A 21695-nucleotide genomic window follows, 5' to 3' on the forward strand; every position below is an offset into this window, starting at 1 on the left:
TAAAGGAGAAATCCGTAGAAGTGCCCTCTGACATGGCATGTTAAGGCTCATTGATACGCAGGCAACCTGTCTACACCCGCCATCGAGTCTCTCAGAAGTAATCCAAAAGTAGACTAATCATAATCTGGACAGCTGGAAGGCAACACTAACTGAAATGCCAGCAGTATAGAGGTGATAAACAATTGTTCTCCTCTCAAACAGATTCACCACTAAATTTTCCAAAAGAAGTGAGATCATTTAGATTTATTTTTTAACTCTAAATTCCTATATTAAACAAATTAGATTGCTCACCTCAGTTCTCCAGTTGGAGACAAGACACAAGGTTAGTCAGGCCACCTCTTTAATCAAGAATGACAGTGAGTTCTTGTAAAAAAAGGAACAATACTAGGAAACCGACTTACACCACAACAAATCCTGCTTGTGAGGATGTCTGCTCTTGGACATCCACATGAACCAACTGCTTCACAGTTTTGTTTTCACCCTGGAGAAGCAGCAATTAAAGACTCTCATTTCCATCTCTGCTCAGTAGAACATGCCTCTTCTTATACGGAGAGGCACAGTTATCACAATGCTGACAATTTCTGACCTTTGTCCTTAATAAATGGAGCACATCATATCTACGAATGAAGTCACACACCCGACAAAAGCATCAGCTGACATAAAAACACAGCAACTCATCTGCTTAGCAACACAAGCTGCCACAGACATCACTTCCTTCTTAAATACAAAGTTCACTTCAAGGGCTCCACCCTGACTCAGAGCCGCCTATAAAATTGGATCTGACTAGCCGAGAGATCACGTCTCCTTTCTGTGAGTAGGACTTTCCACAGCAACTATATTTCATTGGAACTTCCTATCTCAGCCTGGGGGAGGAGGGAGCAACGGGGAAGGTGCTCATGAGTGTGGGAAACACCGCTTAAGTCACAGAGTTCACCTGCCGAGGAAGTGAGAGTTTGACGTGCACATTTTCATTTAGCTTTCCTTCAAGAAAGATTTTTCAGACAAGGTCCTGAAGAACTTGTTCCTTCTATGGATGAGAGAGCAAGAGTTACTTGTCACTGTTACTTTCTGCTTTAAAATACTCAAAAAGTACCCAGAATACATTCAGAAATACCTAAATATGTAGTCGATAATTATTTTAAAATGGGGAGGAGGGGTTAAAACATACAGCCAAATGCACAATAATAGTATCTTTGAAAAAACAATTATAAAATTTTTATTTTTGTTACCTATGTTAACTGAAAAAAAACCCAATTCATTTAAAACTGTGTCTTAAACCTGTTAAAGTAAAAAGGCAGTAAGGAACCCCTCATATGTGTTAAGATTTATAATTCTTCCAAGTATTTTTGTAAACACTTCATAAAATTGCTGGTCAACAACAACAACAAAAAAAGGCTATTCACTCATACATCTAAGTTAGATGTGATTTCTCTCCAATTCTTTTTCTACTCTGAAAGAGAATCAACTAATGAGATGGTAGTTTTCTCATTAAACTCAGGTCCTCTCCCCTCCCTCCTTGGTAAACTTCTAGAGACACAGGGCTGGGAGGGATCTGAAGAGACCATCTGGTCCCAGCCGGCTGCACAAAGATAGGATAAAGTAGTCCCAGACAATCCCCAACAGATGTTTGTAACCTGTTCTTAGAAATCTTCAATGAAGCAGATACCCTAACTTCCCGAGTAGCTTGTTCTTCTATTTCACCATAACAATGACTAGAAAGTTGCTGTTATATCTTCGCCCTCCCTCTCCAATATCCAACTTAAATCATTTAAATTTCTCCCCCGCCACCCTCCTAATAGCCAATCTAAAACATCCTCCCTCTGTACACAGCTGATTTTTCTCGTCTTCCCCTAGTGTTCAAGAACAGTTGATCAAATTATTTTAACCTTTTGCACATGGGAAAATTTATCAAATCCCCTCCAAAACTTCTTTTCCAGGCTCACCATAATTATTCTGCTCACCATTTCCTTTCATATTCTACATCTTTTATCTTTGTTGCTTTGCGCTTTTTTTTTTCAGCTCAGAACACAAAACCAAACACAATGCTACAGCTGAGGCCTTACCAGCACTTAGCAGTCATCTTTATACCTTACTCTATGACTTACACATGCCACCTATTGATAAATCCTAAGAGAGCATTGCATTTTACAGGAGTACTGCATTGTCCATTGCCATTTTGTTAGTGATTCTCTACACACCCTACATAACCATCTAGCTTGTTATTCTCTGTATTTGATTTCTCCTTCCTATGCAAAGAAATTGGTGACTGTTTTAATTGAATTTCACTTTTCCATTTATTAAGTTCATGTTGATTTCTGAACTGATCATCCACGGTGGTCACCATCCTCCCAGCTTGGTGTAATTGAGACATTTCATAAACATGCTGGGCATTGCACCAATCTATACTATCATTTGTGTTTTCTTACACTGCATTTATCACGGTAGTATCTCAACGCCTTACAGCAGAATAATTGGTGATGCCTCTTCTGTATCTTTCACTCATTCTCTTGTCCCTTCCCTCTCAAGAAGGGTCTGCAAGGAAAGTTTTGTTTCAGAAGCATTTAGGGACATATATACAACCATTTCACATCGATGCAGACACAGGAAATTATTCCACCAGTTCAGACCCATCCCTGAGAAAATTGTTTCAGAGATAGTTACATTTAAAGTTTATTGTAGAGTCCTACTGTGACAGAGTAGCAAAGTTGTCAGCTGGGGTCTTCATTTCATTGGCACACAGCACTTACAGAGAAGGGCCAAAACTCTGATTATATATATCAATACCCATGGAAACAGCACATTATGGAAGAAAAGATAAGACACATTAGCCTGCATTAATTACTGTGAATACTGGGATATTCCAAAAGTCTGAGATACATTAAGTAAGCATGTAAGGATTTAAACTTACTTGTATGATCTTCATTGTTTTTCACAGTCCAGTCAAATGCATATTCTTTGCACAGCACTTCACGGCAAGGTGACACTGACGGGGTAGAGTCTCACTGTCAAACTATTTAAAACAACATACAATTCACTGCATTTTACAAATACTGAATTAAAAATTAAATTTAAGAAAAAATTCACTCTGAAAATACCAAATCACAGATAAAGACACCCCGCCCCAAAACCCATTTTTACAAAAGAGATGAGATGAGAGCATTTGTCATTCAGGTTGCCGTTATTTGGAAGCAGAAGTGGTCAATGCTAGCAAGTGCCAATTATGAATAAATAAATCTGGATTCACAGATCAGTGTTAAAAACACTGCCACTAAACATCTCATTTTGTATCTCTCCATTCTGCATCTTTTCTGTTTGTGTCTTGCACAAATGTCTAGACTTTGTTTTATCCTTAAAGAGCCTCAGCTCTGCAGTATGAAGGGACTCCCCTGGAAACCTGCCAAAAATTCACCTTTCACATGCAGAAGTTTGTTTATATTTTGTATAATACAAGCAACTTGCACAATCATATTTACTTGTACATTCTCAGCAGGTGAACAGAAATTGCTTATTTCGGTTAAGGCAATAAAACCTCAGGTCTTCATCCTGTGGTTGCAGAGAAGGGAGGGGATGTGCATTGCATTTGTAACGCCACAGGTCACACTTAGAAGGCTGCGCACCAAGTATCCCTGCACTGAATGGCACAACTTTTAAGCAATGGACCAATTGTTTTCTCTCTTAATAAATGCAAGCTAGAACACGTCATATTTTAGCACTGAGAGCACAGACTACAACATTGCTTCTAAGAAGGCAGGCTTTCACTTTAAGCTCTTCTGTAACAACTTAGCAGAAAATAAGATGTAAAACAGTGGTTGGAAAGTAAAGACCAAAGATACAGTGTTAGCACTAATATTCATTGTTTCATCTTTGGTGTGGTAAGTTAACAACGTGACTTTTGGGTTCAAACATGGCACATGCAGTCAGTTTTTTTATTTAATAAATAATCTATCACACATTATCTCTGCCTTGCATTCTACAGGAGAATAAGAAAACTTTACAATGGAGCTTAAAAAAACTTATAGAAGATGGCATCCTCATTCATGCCAACTTCCTAGAAAACAAATTTAATTTTGCATAAGAGTTGCTGGTTTTCTTTAAAGGTACTCTTTAAGTTTACTTACGTTTGGTCTTATATGGGTAGAGTAACTTGACATGCTGCACTATATACTCCCACAAATATTTATATGTTAATGAATCAACATAAAAAAAGGAAGGTATTACTTGGTGTAGCTGACTACAACTTTGTTACATTTGTAGCTTAGTCCTAAAGGAAAGCAGTTCTCAGGGCCTTGATGAAAAGGAATTGCAATAGTATAGAGGGAGGAGCAGGAAAAGGCCTACTTCCAGTTGGAGTTGCTCTCTATAAGCCTCCTTGCTACCCAACAGGCAATCCCAGTGCTTACAAGCATTGCCCCATGGGAGCCTTTCGGACAAAGACACGAATACATAGTTTAGTCTCGACTCGGGGCGGGGGGAGCCTTCAGAGAAGTAGAGAGAGGCATCCTGTGTTCAGTTCAACAAGCTGGAATGACGTTTTTCTGTCACAACCCTTCACAGAGATTTAAGGCTAGCAAGCTGAAGATTTCCAAATACATGAAGCAGTAGCAGTTACCGCAATAAAAAGATCAGTGTATCTAGGCTTTGGATTTTTGTCAGGCAGAAAATACAATTATACATCGTAAGTTCTCTAGTACCAGAGATGGCAGTGTGTCTAACACTTTATACTGTTCTCAGTCCTTTTTCATATTTATACCCAGGCATAAGAGCATCACAGGAGTTAGCATTAAAGTCAGTAAGAACTAGAAACAATCTTTTGAAAAGCACTGATCTCCACTACATGAGAAAAATAAAAGGACTGAAAAAATTACATGTAATACATATTTTTAAAATCCTCATTGTTCCCTCCTCAAGTTCAAAAGCCACAGAAGTCCAGTAATTCAAACTACTAGAAGAATTAAAACCCTATCCTTCACCCCAAATCAGAAGTTTTACTACATCTTCTTTATTCTACTATTTTTTATCTCTTTTAAAATGAAAATGTAGATTCAGTTTTTAGCAGAAGTGAGACTATTGCTTCACCATGATCAGATATAAGGAAAACAAATAAATGAACCTGGGGCCTAATGTTGTCAACATTTGTCCCATACACAGCCCTTTACTCAATACTGCTCAGCAGTAACACACATGGTAGTTTTTGCAGGATCATGGCCTTGTTTTAGTATAACACAATCAAGAAAATTTTTACAAGGTCAGAAAATTGGAATAAGAGGAAACAAAATCCAGGCCAGTTGCATCTGGAATCAATTAAGCTTATGTGCTTTTCAGATGCTGCTTCTCTTTCTGTTAAACACTATTTCAATGTATACAGACTATTAGTGTCCACCTAAAAGTATGCATTACACACAATATTTTTTTCCTTATATTTAAACTACCACCCCAAACAGGAGTACAGGGGGGCTAAAAAAAGGATAAGGGAGTTCATCTGTAAGAGTTTTTATGGTTTCAATTTGAGTTTTCAGTTTAGTTATCTGCCCCCTAAACGATGAAGTGCTTAGAATGGTCAAATGTCTAGGCATGCCTGTGGTGTACTCTACCTGTCCAAGAAGAAAATTAAAACTAAAGGAGATATCCAGGCAAACACACGCTATGCCTGCTTTCAAGTTTTCAGCATCTCTTTCAGTTTTAAGATTTAGAGAAAACAGAAAACATTATTTCATTTTTGTAAGATGAAACTTAAACTTCTAAGTGTCATATTTAGTACAGAATCCACTACAAAAGACTAATGAAAAGATGACTTTAAGGGGAATTTCCATTTTCTCCACACTGTTTTTCGCTAGATGAGACCAGTCTGGTTTATACTAAAGTTAAAGTCAATGTCGATACAGAAGCCATGGGAGGGGATATACAATCCAGGAAGAATTTTTGTGCATTCACATGTTCTTCTTATTAAAAATTTTGTATTTATACACAAGAAGCTTCTGTAACCGTGTAAGGAACAAAATATTTAACTTTGCTGCTTCTTCTCTTCCCCTCATTTTGCCAAATACAAAAGTAAAGTGAAAGAAAGCATTCTCCCCCTGCAGTAACTAATGTGAGAAGCTGAAATTATTTTGAGGATATCATTATAAGCAAACAAACAAAAAAGCACGGAATGAGGTTTCAGAACCCCTGCACATCCGGATTTTGGTTCCAAGCAGGTTAGCCACACTGAGGGCAGGAGCCGTGGCGGGAGCCAGGTGCCACACGGCGCAGGCCGGGCCGGGGGGGCGCGGGCGAGGGGCAGGCCGGGCTGCCCTGCCGCCAGCACAAGCAGCCCGGCCTCACGCCGCGGGGAATCACTTCGCCGCTGACACCTCCTCTCCCCGCGCGGCTCCTCGGCCTCGCACAACAGCACAGCTTCGTGTCCGCACAGCAACGGGAGCGCTTGCACCGCTAACTGCGCTGGGTACGGAAAGCATCTGTCGACCAGCGGGGTAAAGACCACGTTAAGGAAGGCGCTACATAAAACGCTTCCTCGGAGCAAGCCAAAAAGCGGCCAGGCTTCGTCATGCCAAGGGGAACCACGGCTATTCCAACGCACGGGAAGCAGATCCCCCACCCAGAGCGCGGCAAGGGGTGGCGGGCACTTGCGCTTCGACCTGGCTTCGTGCCCTTTCCCCCTTCAGTCTGGGGAGAATGCCTCGAGTGCATTAATTCTCTCGTTCAGAGGAGACATTCACCCCTGTAAAGACGCCGACTCCTGGAGAGGGAGCCGCGCACGAACGGAACAGCCTGCCGCGCGGCGCTGGCGCGGAGCGCTCGCCCGCAGCACGCCGTCAGGGCGAAACACGGCGCGCGGCTCGCCCGCCGGCTCGCCCGCCGCGGCGCGGCTCCCGGGAAGCCCCCGTAACGGTCGCCGCGGCGGGGGGGGGGCAGGAGACGGACGGCTGGGGCGCCTCGGCGCAGGACCGGAGCGAGCGCTGGGCGCCGGCTGCGCTCCTGAGCGAGATTATTCGAGAGGTCGCGGCGGGGGGTCGCTTTGTTTTGTTTTGTTTTGTTTGTTTTCGCAGCCGGGGAAGCAGGGTATCGGCTGTCTTCGTGCCACCAGGCTGCTGGACACTGAAAACGGCTCCGCCGCCATGAGCGTCGCCTCGCCTCGCCTCACGGACCCCGCCAGCGCCGCGGCGGTCCCGGCGGGCGGCTCCCGCCTCCCCCGCGCCGCCGGCCCGACCTGCTACCTGCGCCCCTCCCCCGCGGGGCGGCCGTTGCCGTGGCGACGGCAGCGCCGAGGCGCGGCGGCGGCCGGACCCCGGGCCGCCCCCACCCGCCGAGCCGCCGGCGGCCGCCGGGAGCGCCCGGCCCGGCCCCCCGCGGCGGCTCCCCACGTACCCCTGCCCGCGACACCGCCTCCCCGCTGGCCCCCCCCACCCCCGGCGAGGCCCGCCCGGGGAACCCCCTCCCCGCGCTCCCCGCGGCGACGGGCGCGCCCGCCCCTCTCCCCGGGATCCCGCCCCGCGTCCCACTCCGCCGCGACGTCACCGTGACCGGGCTTTCCTTTCCCTGACGGCGATTTCCCGGTCGCGCTGATTGGGCACGGCCGCCGGCCAATGGGAAGGGCCGCCCCCTCCTTCCTTCCCTCCCGCCCTCCCTCGGCCGCCGGGGCTGGCGCGGCGCGGGCGGGTCCCGCGTGGGGGGCCGGTGGGGGAGCGCAGCGGCGGCGGCGGCGGCGGGCGCGTCCCGTAAGTGCGCGAAGAGCGGCCCAGCAGGATTGGCTGCGGGCAGCGGGAGGGGAGCGAGGGCAGGCGGACAATGAGTCACAGCGGCGGGTCCCTCCCCCCCGCCCCGCCCCCCCGAGCGGGGAGGGGCGGGGCCTCGCGGCGGGGGGCGGGGCCTCGCGGCGGGGGGCGGGGCTTGACGCCGCGCTCGGGAGCGGTGCCGCCGTCCCGCTGCGCTGCCAGTTCGTTCCCCGGCTCGGGAAGCGGTGTCAGTACCGGCTTTTCCTCTGCTGCAGCGCGGAAACGATCCTCTTCGCGCTTCTGTGAGCAGCAGTAACCGAGAACGGCTGCAGCCTTGAGGCAGCGCGGAAGGAAAGCTGCTCGTCCTCTTGCATACCCGTCTGGGAAGCCAGCAGGACAGAGCGAAGTTACACTCACCCTGCGCTCACCAACAAAACCCAAAGGAAAAGAGGGAGCGCAAAACCCCACCCCTAGCACGGTGCTTGGCCAAAAATTTGCTAACAAGGAAGTGCATTTCTGTTATGTGTTTGTACAGAAGCCTTGTGCTGCCAGCTGGAGCCCTGGCTGAGCTAGAATAATCGAAGCATTGACGTCTTGCTCTGGGGAGAGCGCGTTCGGTGGCCTTCGTGAAGGCCTATAAACAAGGCAAACCTTCAGCCTTGCAAACCGCCCCATGCTCCGTGCCCAGGGTTCGCACCACCAGCGATGTTTATTCAGCCCTTCGCAGCCTATCTACCTCAGGCGCAGCTCAGTGAATTTCTTCGCACGTCCTATAGGTGGATTTACGACCATCTATATATATATATACACCCACTTATATAGCAACATTGTCCTAAGCAAACATCACTTAACTCCATAGTTCAGCTACTTTAGGTATTTTCAGTGTGAATTAACTAGTGCAGTAAATACAGCTTCTGAGTAAGGTCAGCTAGTTAGGACAGGTAGATCCCACTTATACCCTTTTGGAGAACTTTCTCTAACCTGTAAAAAAATACTGCTACTACTTTGGCTTTGAGTTGTCTCTGCTCCTTTCTCCTCCCAGCATTATTTCTCTTCATCACAGGGAGAAAAATGGGATCCTGTCCACAAAGTTAACCAAAAAACCTCACTTTCTATTGGTCATGAATAAAGCTCTTCACAAGACCAGAGAGGTGTAAACATACTACTACTTTTCTTGAATCATTCCTCCTAAACAGACTGCGAAAGAAAAGGAAAGGGTGGTGGGGAGGAAGTAACAAGGAAGAAAAGCACAGAAGGTATGAAGAAACACAAGAAAGAATACATGAAGTTTTGAAATCTAGGAAAAAAAAATAGGTTCAGGCCTGGATAAGAATACAGGGAAAATGTCAAAGTATTATTTTATGATGCATGGTGGTTAATTCTGCAGGCCAATAGAGTGACATAATTGTATAACATTACCCGTGTTAAAGATATCAATCTTTCTAAAATTGCATGGCTTAACAGAAAGACAGGACTATATATGGAATATATTTTACCTCACAAGCTTCCTTCATTCTCCTCCACAGCAATGCTATAGGCAATACCATGTTTTACTCCTTGTGCAGTAGTGTTTGACTTGTGGTATTGGAGTTGAACACGAGACAAAGCAAGTTGGCACAACCCATCAATTGGGTTTTTGTATGCCGTGGATGGCTCAGAGACCTTAGTGACCACTATTATTTATTTATTTTATGTGAAAGAACAATTGACCACATGACCAGGTATTGTTTAGAAGTTGTCTGTCAAGGACCTGCTCACGTCAGAAACACAAAATCATTTTTGGTTTTGATAATCTGTTGGCTTTAAGTACTTTTGACATGAACCTAGCCAACAATCCATGAGTAAGCTTCATTCATCCTCACAAACTAAAACAAGATAGAAGAGACATGCAAAAATGGTTTTGCTGCCAAATACATGCAAGACTTCGGTGTATCTGTATATAACTGTGCAAATTCATATTTTTTTTTTTTTAGAGCAAGCACTCAACAAGTTAATTTGCCTTGCGTCCTCTCCCCCTGTTTCTGTTTGCATCTTTTCTCCTTAAACCATACTTCCATGTCTTCAAAATCTGGAAGCTGCCTCAACTCTGCTCAGTATTATCAACATACATTTCACAATATTTAATTTAAAAATTAAAGTACCATTATCAAAAAAAGCCACTAACGTGATCTGGCAGCAACACTTTCTAAAACATAGGTGGCAGTGTTCAGCCACCTGGGTAATGTTTTTTAAACTAAAAGCCTCTTTCCCTGCATCTTCTAATGGGAAAAGGCAAACAACTCTACAAGTTTTTGTCTTCCTTGAATACGCTTAGTATTTAACTGTCTAGTAAGTCGTATATACAACTTCAAACAGACTTCCTGCACCAGAAAACATTTTCTCTGCACTGGTCACGATCAAAAAACCTACTGTTTCCTCAACTATTTGATTTGGACTATGTTAGCCCCAAATTAACAATTATTACAAATACCTCAATCTCTTTTGAGCTATACTCAGGAGCTTTTCTTGCCTTCCAATATTATATATCCAAATCTAGCAAAAGTAAGTAATTTTTACTTAATAAGTTGTTCTAGATTTCTCTTAAGTGAGGAAGGCCAATGAGATCCTGCTATTTTGCATCAAATTTACTGCAGTCCCACTCATCAAGAAGATTCTGTGCAATATACATATTTAAATCTGTGACTCTAAAAAAGGTATCTGAAAAAAAATCATATTTTTTCTGGGGGAAAACAACACAATATATGTTGATGCATTGGTTCATCTACATTCGCACAGTCATGGGCAATTTTACAAGAACTGTAATTTGGGACAGGAGCTCAAATGGATGTACATATGTTGTAGTAGACGAACCTCTAAAACTTTAAACTAGTTTTTCACTACACCTTATTTCACCTCTAGGTTATTTAGAACCATCTGATGTAGCTGTCAGATTATATCCCTGAATATCAGATGTATGTTCCATTTTATTTGTCAAAACAAATTTTCAGGAATACTCAGCACTGTTATAGGGCAACATACAGTATTGCAGGTTGCAATTAAATGCGTTATTCTTTAAAGTGAGCGCTACACCTGATAACATAGAATAGTGATTTCTTTTCATCAAGAGCTCCCTGAACAATAGTATACCTCTTTAGACTGAGATAAAAGCAATCGCTGAGTGTGCTGGTTTTGCCTTTTCCAGCTTGGACTGCCTGCAGTAAGACTGCTACAGTAACAGTCACTTTCCTCAAGGCAATCCTAATGCAGGGTGCTCCACCCCCAGCTGCTAAGCAAAGAAAAAATTCTTAGCTTAGCCCCTCCTTTATTGGAAGGGGAATAGGGTAATATGCTGTAATTGGTTTTCCATGTTTGCCAAGGGTCTGTTTCCTCTTATCATCCACAATATTTAACATGGGTCTTGTAATAGTTCCAAAAATAATAAAATCTGCCCCAAGAATAAAAATGACAGATCCACAACATGCTGCTTTTTTGTCGTGGTCTTGGTTTTGTAACATTCTGTTAGTAGTTTTTATTGCCTAATGTTGTGGTTTCTTTCATACGCAGCAGACCCAGTAAAGACATTTCATCAGCTACTTATACAGCAGCAGCCTGGATTATTTACAAATGGAAATTTCAGTACCATAGTAAAATAAATCACCGCTATACACTGTTAAAGTTACATTGTAGTAACACAGCAGGAAAAACAGAAGACACTAGGAGAGGAACTTTAAGAATATACAAATCTTCACCATGATGTCACACACACACACACACACACACACACAAATCAAGATATGAGACTTGTGGGTTGTCTTTTCTCCCTCATCTCTTCCCATTCAGTAGTGGAAGAGGATTAGAAAGATTTTATCTACATACACAAGCAAAATAGCACACATATAATATGCAAACAGAGCCTATGCAATACTTTCCCCATGATTTTAATTATAAACCAACATAGTCCATTCCTCCTTCTGCCACATCATACTCTCCGTATTGGGCAAATTCCCTGAAGTGTAGGTGCAATTGATGTGGAGCAGTAAAGATGGAGAATAGCACTTTGCTGATTGGATTCCAGTCAGAGTGAGAGAATACCAGAACAGATCAGAAAAAGAAAAGACAGAAAATATAAGACTTGATTTAGGAGAAAAAAATATAAACAAAAGCTGTAAGACAACCAGTAGTGACAAAATCATCATCTCAGGCTTCAGCATTTGCAAAAGCAATATTCTATTGATAAAAACTTTGTGAAAAGCAGAGATGCTCTAATGCAAAAAAAGTCTTTTTATAATATTCTCACTCAAATTCAGTTTCACTATTACTTAAGAGTCTGTTAAGAGGTTTTTATTTCTTCCCAAGACTGGACTTGGTGCTGTAACACTCAAGAGTTAAACTCTTAGGGCAGAAATAAATTTCCCAACTTAAAGATATGCCATTTAGCCTAAAACCAACCTGTGACCTTCTGGAAACCCTCAAATATATAAATACGTGGTTCAAGGCTCTTCAACTTGTCAACAAAACAAAGTATCGGGTATAAGGTAATAGGAAAAATCTCTGGAGCAAGGAATGGAGCACTGCCTACTAGGGAACTGAGAAAGTCTCTCATTATTTTAACTTATCCGTACATGTTTTGGCAGTCATTTACCTTAAGTCAGTTCCGAGTTTGATCTTCCACAAGAATAAATCAGAATGACTGAAGCCAACAAAAACATACATGTATAAGACCTATGGAACTTTAATCTTTTCTAAGTGACTGCTGAAATTCCTGGAGCTTCTAATTTTAAGTAGAAATAAGAGAGACAAGTCTTAAAGTCATGCTTGGAGGATCTGTCACTCCAAATTTATTCTTTCACAAGTTAACTGTATTTTATACCATACAGTAAGTTGGGAGTACTGGGAAACTGCACCTTGGTATGATTTTTCAGCTTTTGCATTACATTAACAGCAGTAAAAGTTGCTGTAGAACAATGACATATTTTAATTCTTTGGTTACAAAAATCAAAAGCAATTGGAATGCAGTATGAAAACTATGCAAGTTGTCACTCATATACAAGCCAAACTGAAATCTGTAGAAAAGCCTTGTAAAGCACATACTGTCAAATTAAACTGTGTTGCTGGGTTTCATCCATTGTAATATTTAAATTCTAATAGCACAAGATAGGATCAATGGCTTCTCAAAACCCACAAAGATACATATATTTCTATCAGGCATCAAAAAGACTAGGTTTGCACAAAACTTGTGACAAAAGCTAGTCAGAATGCGAGGAAACTTCAATTTTGTTCTTGTTCCTCTTTGAAAGTACCAGTTATTCATATAATGTACAGCATAAGACTGGCAGGTAATCCAGAACCTACTAGCAGGAGCAAAACCAAAATGCACACCACTAAGTGTCTCCTTCCTGCCCCCGCCCTCCCCCCCCCCCCCCCCAAAAAAAAAAAAAAAAAGCAAACAGATGCCTCTCCTTGCTCTAACGGTACTGGATTTATGGTCAATTCTGCACCTCCCATGGTGTCCCACACTTTCAGAAAATCAGTGGCTGTCAGAAGCTTTAGTCTAGTATCCCAGCTTGGTAAATCATCATTACTTAAAACAGCATGCATTTTTTTCCCCTCAGAATTAGGGTATAAACTCACCATCTTTGCTCACCTAACAGTGGCAATTTTTATGGCCAAGAGAAATTTACTCACATTTCTGATGTTGCTGAGGCTGCTACAGAAAAGCATGCTTTCTCCCATCTTGTCTCAAGTGATTGAGCTCTGCTACACTGCCCATTCCAAAAATCTTCAAGCAGTAATTCAAGCAGGGAAGCAAGTACTCGTCTGTTCATTCTTTCTTTCACGTGAGCACCTCGTTACTATGAAGCAGTTTCGCCTCAGCATCACCACAATTTATTCCCAGGGTTTTACCGTCATGCAACACAGTCTTTGAATTTCAGCTGAAGCAGTAAGTGTTTGTTTCATAAATGCAAACATTATATATGAAAGAGTAGTGATTGAAAGAGTGCCCTCTCAAAAAACTTAAATAGTTGAAAACAATTACACTGCATTGCTTCTAATGCTCCTGCGTGGGTAAGAAAGATTTACAGTAAGCAAGGGCATAAATATCTTCCCCCATACACAAACAGAAGGTGCCACACATTTTTTAACTTTTATTTAATCTCAGAACCGTTGCTATTTTACACTCATGAGACTGAGGTTTATTCACTTTCAATGTTAAAGTTTTGACAATAGGAATGGATAATCCATGTCCCCCAACATTGCGTTGCAGTCGGTATTGGTCCAATAAGACATAAGTTTTGCAGTCATTTTTTTTCCTCTTTAGAGATACATGAAGCATGGCCTTGGTTTAGTGTTACCCTTTTATCTGTGATTCATATAAAAATGAAGAGGTGGAAACTCATTTGTTTCCCCCTTTGTAGGAAAAGTGGCATGAGTATTCTGTACTTCAACAAATAAACACTTGAACACAGGATTTTGTTCTATACAGTTGCAACCATTTCATTTGAAGCAGAACAACCCCTCCGCTCTCCCATAATAAGTACCAAAGCATTTCTAGTTTTGATTTTCATCAAGATTTTCAAACTGGCAGGTTTTATTTTCACACCCTCTTCACAACAGACAAGATGCTTACCATATATTTAGGATTACAAGTTGCCACTAAAAGAAAACTTTACACAAACACTGTACAATTAGGTTGAAAAACTGCCCTTGCATGAAAAACATACCTAGAAATGAAGTGGTAAACAAGAAAAGAACATTAAAGTTTTAATAATGTGCCATTTTAAATTTATCAACTCCTCCTGTGTTTTTCATTCATACTCTGTTTTTACTGCTAGTATTCATTAAGGCAAACAGCTAATCCATTTCTGAAGAGGTGCTGTGGAAATTGTGGACAAACAGCAAACATTTGGCATTAAAATAGCATGTATGTAGCCTCTAGTAATATACATTAAGCATTTTCTTGGACTTCAGGATAATGACAGGGGAGGATGAACATGCTTATAATGTCAAAAAGGTTTAAAATTTAACGTCCAAGCAATTTCTAATAATGCTTCTGTAGTTTTCAAGCTCTATGTAGGATAGAATTTATGCAAATGCATTAAAGAATTCTAGCTTGGCAAGTACACCCAAGCAGGTTATTAAACTATATATACAGAAAGTGATAAATATAGAATTAAAAGAGTCCTTCTGCTTCTCTTCATAGCCTTGAAAATTGACAAAAAACTTCAGGACAGCTCTACAATATTAAACATTAGGTAACCACAGGAGCTGGGAAACCTAACTACACAAATTGATTAAAATACTCAGATGACTTTGTAGTGTTTAATACAATTCAGTTCGTAGTCAAGGGCACAAGACAACATTTAACAAAAATAATCACATCAATTGACCTAGAAATCAAATGTAAATAGATATGAATACAATCTTCAAAATCTGTCTTTAAGTGAACATTAACCATTTATTCAAAGTTATACAAGAATTTGAAGGATAAAGTCTTCTTCTGCAACAGGAAACCAACTTACAAGTTTCATGTCTCAGCTGAATTGAAGTGGAGGCGAGTGGGGCAGGTGGGGGCTGGGGGGGAGGGTGAACGAACAAGTTAGTACGCCCCATCCAGGCAGCTAGAAAGTAAAAATAGGCTCAACAGCAGCCTCCACCAGCTTGTTGTCCTCCCTGATTGCCTGCAAGTGTTGCATTAGTTGCAGCGTGTTGAGGGCCAATTTTTATGCCATTTGCCTAGAACAAAGTTTAAGACATGGTATAATTATTTTAGAACACTAATACACTTGATTTTTTTTTCTAGAAGGTCATATACCGAGTTATCCTTTCATATGCAATAAATGTAGCAAAACTTCTCTTTCTTTTAAAGCAATGCTTTCTTGGCAATGAAACATGATTTAAAAGAAAGATGCTTTCCTTCTCATTTAAATTTCTCTCCACGTTAAACTCTGCACCCTTAACTTCTAGCATGAAAACACAGAGCAAGAACAGTATTTGAATACTACTTTAGATTAGGCTTTAAAAATACATTACATTTACTAGGAACATATAAAACTCCCCTCTTACCAAAACTCCATTAGTTTAGTATAAAACTTTTCCTCTCTAGACAGCATTTCTTTCTGTGTTGAATCAGCTGTACAGGCTAAGGGCATACAAGTGCTCTGTGTCATCAATAATTTCTATGATCCCGAAAGACATGGCTACTTGCCAAGAACCCACACACAGCGTAGCTCTTTCATTCATCAAAATCACACTTATATCTTAACCCTCACTCCCTCAAGTGGATTTTACCTAAAAATACAGCACTTTGAGAAAAGTAATACAGTAGCTTCAAAAATTAAGCTCTTAAGGAAACTTCGCGTCACAGTAAATCTCAGATTTATAGTGCTTGGCAGTTGTTCTGCAACAGTAGTAGCCTTGGGGTTTCTGGCACTAGCTCAGTATTGACAGCAGCTGATGTGGTTTCTTTTCGCTCTTTGACTCCTCTTTAATAAAAAGCATGCCCTATGGCTCATTGGTTTTGCCCCCTCTGGGCTGGTAGCAACTTCTTGAAGAATCAAGGAGCCAGACTTGGCATAAAGCCAAATAACTAGCATGGACTGTTGGCTCTTGACAGCATATTGCAATCAAAGCTCCATAAGGCACAGTAAAGCAGTCAGCTACTATATGAAACTCGACAGATACAATGAGCATGCCTTTTCAGACACTGATTACTGTCTAATTTGTATTACATTACTGAGTGCATTTTCTTTAACTTCAGAAAAATCCTTAGAGACAATTTTAAGTTTTTCATCACTAAACTGGATTAAAATAGTGTTTCACCAAAGTGCTATATGCATACCAAGTTTTTTAGTCAGGATTAGTGTCTTTGCATGATTACTAATGAAGCCATATTTAGCTACACATTTCCTACTGCAAATACTTCTCAAACTACTGAAATTTCTCGTTACTTCCTCTCTAAAGTCTTCTACCATTAACAGCAATATTTTTACTAGCTTACATTTTTTATGTCGAGATATAGTTAGAAAGGTGACGTTATTTAATATAGTCCTTGCAAATTTCCTTACTACTGCTCCCTCTCTGAACAACTGTAAGGTCTACCACACTTCAGAGAAGCACCAGACTGACAGTTGTAGACAGAGGATACACCTATTCACAGAACAGATACAGAACAGAGTGTGGCAGTGCAGACTCCACGTGTGGTTTTACTAAGCACCTCAGCAGTGATATTTAGACACACACGGGGGTAAAAATTGCACACCAGAAGTAACTGGCCACTTCACACTAAAATTTAAACCTATTTATGTGGCATTACTTTTTGATATTAGTATTAGCAAATTGAGAACTTACATTCCTAGCCATAGAAAAAGCAAGTTCAAATTCGGTGGTGGCAGATGGAAATATTTGGTAGATTCATGCACCTCCTAACTACTCAAGACTTTCAACAGGACAATTATTTTAAAATTCAAGAGAGAAATTATTGGTCTTTGTTTAGACTCTTTCATTACAGAAGTAGGCCTTGCTTCTACCCATTTCACCTCTCCCCTCTTCAAATAACCCAAAGAGACAGGGCATTGTAATCTGTAATTTCAGTAATGTGCACAGGCAAAATGGCTAATCTTTTCTTCCCTACAGAATCCAGCCACCTAAACCAGAAACATTTCAAAAGTCTTTTATGTAACTCTCAAAGCAATCCTTCCCCTGTACTGGACAGCTCATGGAGTGCATCTGGCATATCAACATGGTCCCCCATTTACATAGTGGAAAATTATCTTTGAAAACAGATGACACCATATGGAGGAGTGGATGAAAGTGGATTTTCTTCTCTTTTGGGGATTTATATTATTTTTGTGATGCTTCATGGATGGATAGGGTCACTTATTTTAATCCATTTTTTAATCACAATGGCAGACAATTCCACATAAAAGCGGAATGGACAAGTATTTTACTCTCCAATTTTTTAGGGAAAATGAATTTTGTACATAAAAAAGGTGTTCAGAGTACTGGAAGTACAGAAAGTTACCTCATTATTAATGTCAAAAACTCCTTCCTGGATTTTCTCATAGATCTCCTTTGCGGTGTTAATAAACGCCTAAAGCAGAGGGGGAAAAAAAACAGATAAAAAGAAAAAAAAATCAACCAGTGGATACGATATCTTTCAATAAGACTTTTCTTCCTGACCTCAGTAGGAACAGGTATGACATCAGCATCCTATAATCTACCCTGAAGTAGCAACAGACCACTTGCTGTTTACAAGAACAGTGGCATTTTCGTAACAATGTATTCTACGATCTGTTGTCCAGTAATTACTGAGAGATAAAAATGGGTTTCAAGATATATAAATTACTTTTAAATTATTTATTTCTGACCCGTATGGATAGATTGTGTGGCAGATGGTTTCCCCTACCCTTAATATCTTTGTAATAGGCCACTCTAGATTAGAGTGCTTAGCAACATAAAACCACAGGGTACTTACAATCATGATGTAAGGATGCTGTCTACTGGATGAAACCTTATGCTATCATGTAATGTTCACCTAATTTTAAGAACGTATTCTCTTTGATTAATCTTGTGTATGATAGGAAATAGACATCTTAATATGGGAAGAATGAGATTCCAGGTTTTATTATGACTTCTCTGAAATAAAATGATAGATTTTCTGAAAAGATTAACATTCAGGTCTGAAAGAATGAACAATATAAATGTTTTTGGTTAAAGTTTACAGTCAATGATTCCATTTTTCAGCTAGCATTAAACTTTATAGGCCACATAATGTGTAAGATAATGTAAAATTTAAGAGGTGATTCACACCTGGTAATAATTACAGTCATTATCAAATACATAGTTCTTTGTGTTTTAAAATACCATCACCGTACAATCATACAAGATATGCTATCTTCTGCACAAGCGTATTACAGCAAACATAGATCTAATTCAAATATAAAAAAAGTAAACAGGGTTCATGGAGAGGAACAAATCATACCTTTCCTCATTTCTACACTGGAAGCATTTGACTGCTGAACTTGCCACCAGAGCTTTGTTTCCTAATTAACAGGACTGATATGTTTTCACCTTTAAAGGCCTTACAGCTCCCCAGAGTAATCAATCTACTGCAGCTCAATTACTGCACCAAGCACACACCACAGTCAGTGAAGGAGACTTGAACGACTGCGGCAGGAGCGGAAAGATATGAATATGCATAAACTCTAAGTGGGTGATCGAATCATCACAGAGGGTCATGAGAATTTGCAGCAAAATAATGAGAAGAATTAATCATTGCAGATTCACAAGGCACTTAGGAAGTGAGTTCGTTTTTCAAACATGTGTTAGAGTTGAGGAGAAGAAATTGGCTTTCAGCCAATTATGAATTGATTCACATTCCTCAGAAATTGAAGTTTTCAATATAAGAAGAAAATGCAAACTTATCTTGGTTTCTGATTATGCACTAATTATTGTAGCAGCCTCATACATGGGACTAATGAAAGGTATAGGTCAAAAACTTTGGAAATTCATACAGCTGGAATCTGTGAAGATACTTGCTTGCTCCCATTTGAGTAGGACATTAAACAGAACTTGAAGTCTTAAAAATGTGTTATGATAACTTCATGTAAACAAGCACTTAACAATTGGCACTTTAACAATTCTAGGATATGTTGGCTAAGTATGCCTTAGCTCTGAGAATTAATTTCATAGAAATTAAATGAGATGTATTAGAGTTACTTTAGACAAACAAAAATCAGAGTTTTACCAGAATACAAATTCCAAACTAACAACCAAGTGGGAAGTTATCTTCTGGATGCTACACTCAAGAACAGATCACTGCAAGAATGTATCTATTCCCCAGAAATAATATGCACTGGAAAACACAGTGTAATTAGTGACACTCAAAACATCCCTTTTCAACATAGTTATTACCCAGGTACAGTACAAATATTAGTCTGCTTTAATATTAAGCATATTGCTTAAGAAATTGTGGATGTGAGAAATCTAAATAGTCTACTTCACTCATTTCTATCATTTCTGTTATCCAGAAGACAAAATCTGATTACCAAATTGCCATCAGTGATTGTGGTGCAAATACTAGTATTAAAACACTTTGTACTGGTACTCTGCATGGCAAAATGCCCAGCTGCGGTAGGTCACACATAAATAATTCCTATTTTAAAACACGGTTTCATAACGAGCTAGCATACAAAAAAACCTTGAAGACTTATTTGTTGGTATGGATTCTGAAAAATTAATACTAATCAGCTATGAAAAGAGACTGTAATCCTTGAGATGTCCATTTGTTTCTTGCATCCATTTATTTTAAGTTAGCTTATGTTTCAAAGTGTAAGTGGACTTAAAATAAATGCCTAGGAACCTTACTAAAACACCAATCTAGTCACTTTAAGAACATTATACATATCAGATTTTGGCATCGTACACTAGTGCCCCAATTAGCAAGGACGAGAAGGTGAACTCACTAACTGGCTTATTCTAAAAATCACTATATATTGCATGTTCTATCTCTTATCTGGAACATGCAGTATACTATAAACTCTCAATCTATGGGCAGTTTATCCTGTTTGCAGAATAACTGAGCCATGGTTGCAGACAGAGCTGTTTCCCTTCAAATCCAGTTTGGATTTATTAGACCATGTGCAGTACTGCAACAACACAGCTGTAGCACTTCATAGGCCAACTTGGATTCAGGTGCAGTTTAGCTATTTCCACACAACACAAGGCTTCAACCACTAGGCCCACACAGACTCAGGCTGGTTGCCTACCAAGCCTACCGGGGTTGCGTCGTACGTTCTGGTAATACTGCTGATGCTGAAGCAATATGCAAACACACCCAAGCAACTCTACACTAAACCAGCTCAAGTCCATCCAGGTTACTTTCATCACCTCAGGACAGGCAGTACCAGATGCAATCTGCCTTTATACTCAAGTTACCTGAAAGATAAAAAGACCCAATTACACTGTACCTCCATTACTCATAAGAGGAAGAGCCCTTCGCAAAATGTAGTATGTTAGGTTTCCAAGTATATATATTCTAAACTATGTTTAAAAAAAATCAAAAAGGAAAACACTGTAATTGTAGGAAAATGTCTACATCTGGTATTTAACTCTTGGTTTTAATTTTCCTAAGCATAAAGGCATCAGCGACTTTTGATTTAAGAGACTACTGAATATAGCTATACCACAGCATTAAAAAAAAGCTGCAAACAAATTAATCAGTGATTTTTATTATTTAACATATTTTTCTGTTCTGCTCATCTCACAGCTAGGTTCTCAAACAGTGATGATAGTAATGGCCTGCTGAGGTAAATGGCATTACTGCACTTTACAAGCAGGGTAGGCAAGCCTTGCAAGATGTGATCTACCCTCTGTCACGTCTGTGCCAAATGTGAAGTAAATGTAGGGATTTGAGTCACAATCTGCCAGTGCCTTTAATGTAACATCACCTCAGATAATCTGCATTAGGAGTTTCCTAGATCACATTGCTTCACGGGAATTAAGAAGTCTCACAATGCTTACCTTGAGAAGAAGAAATACAATACAAAACAAACAAAAAAAACCAAACAGTGCAGACACTGCATTTAAAATAAAATAATCCTAATATATTGGATATAAAATGCAATCAGCTACGACATCTGTTTTACCACACAAAATAAACAAGCAATATAGACTAACTACCCTTGAGACAAAAACAGGAAGAATGAATTCTATTATTGGTAAAAACACCTCAGGAAGTAAGGGGATAAGCTACTGCTATTTCTGTCTTTTGTAGATTATACGTAGAAGTGGTACTATGCTAAAGGCACTGGAATGCAAGTCACAAAAGCGACATTCAGTTTTCACATGGTGCAGATATGACAAAATGGGCAAATATCCTACACAGTCTTATTTTCCCCATTTGCAAATTGCAACACCACCACTTTATCTCAGAAAGCTATCGCCATGATGAGTGTTTGACGACTTTGCTACAAGCTGAAAACAAAACAAACTTGCAAATGAATC

General features: G+C 40.4%; 1 protein-coding gene across 1 annotated transcript in view; it reads right to left on the reverse strand.

Annotated features, from left to right (window-relative positions):
• Positions 1-13824: 13824 nt before the first annotated feature.
• RAB2A (RAB2A, member RAS oncogene family) overlaps positions 13825-21695 on the reverse strand; it is a 40802-nt gene continuing 32931 nt past the window's right edge. The window contains exons 7-8 of the mRNA XM_062570339.1: positions 17713-17781; positions 13825-15425 (exon numbers count right to left, since the gene is read on the reverse strand). Coding sequence (XP_062426323.1) covers positions 15330-15425; positions 17713-17781 — 165 coding nt within the window. The 3' untranslated portion in view covers positions 13825-15329. The remainder of the gene's footprint in view (positions 15426-17712; positions 17782-21695) is intronic.

The sequence above is a fragment of the Rhea pennata genome, chromosome 2, assembly GCF_028389875.1.
Source record: "Rhea pennata isolate bPtePen1 chromosome 2, bPtePen1.pri, whole genome shotgun sequence".
Taxonomy (NCBI): Eukaryota; Metazoa; Chordata; class Aves; order Rheiformes; family Rheidae; genus Rhea; species Rhea pennata.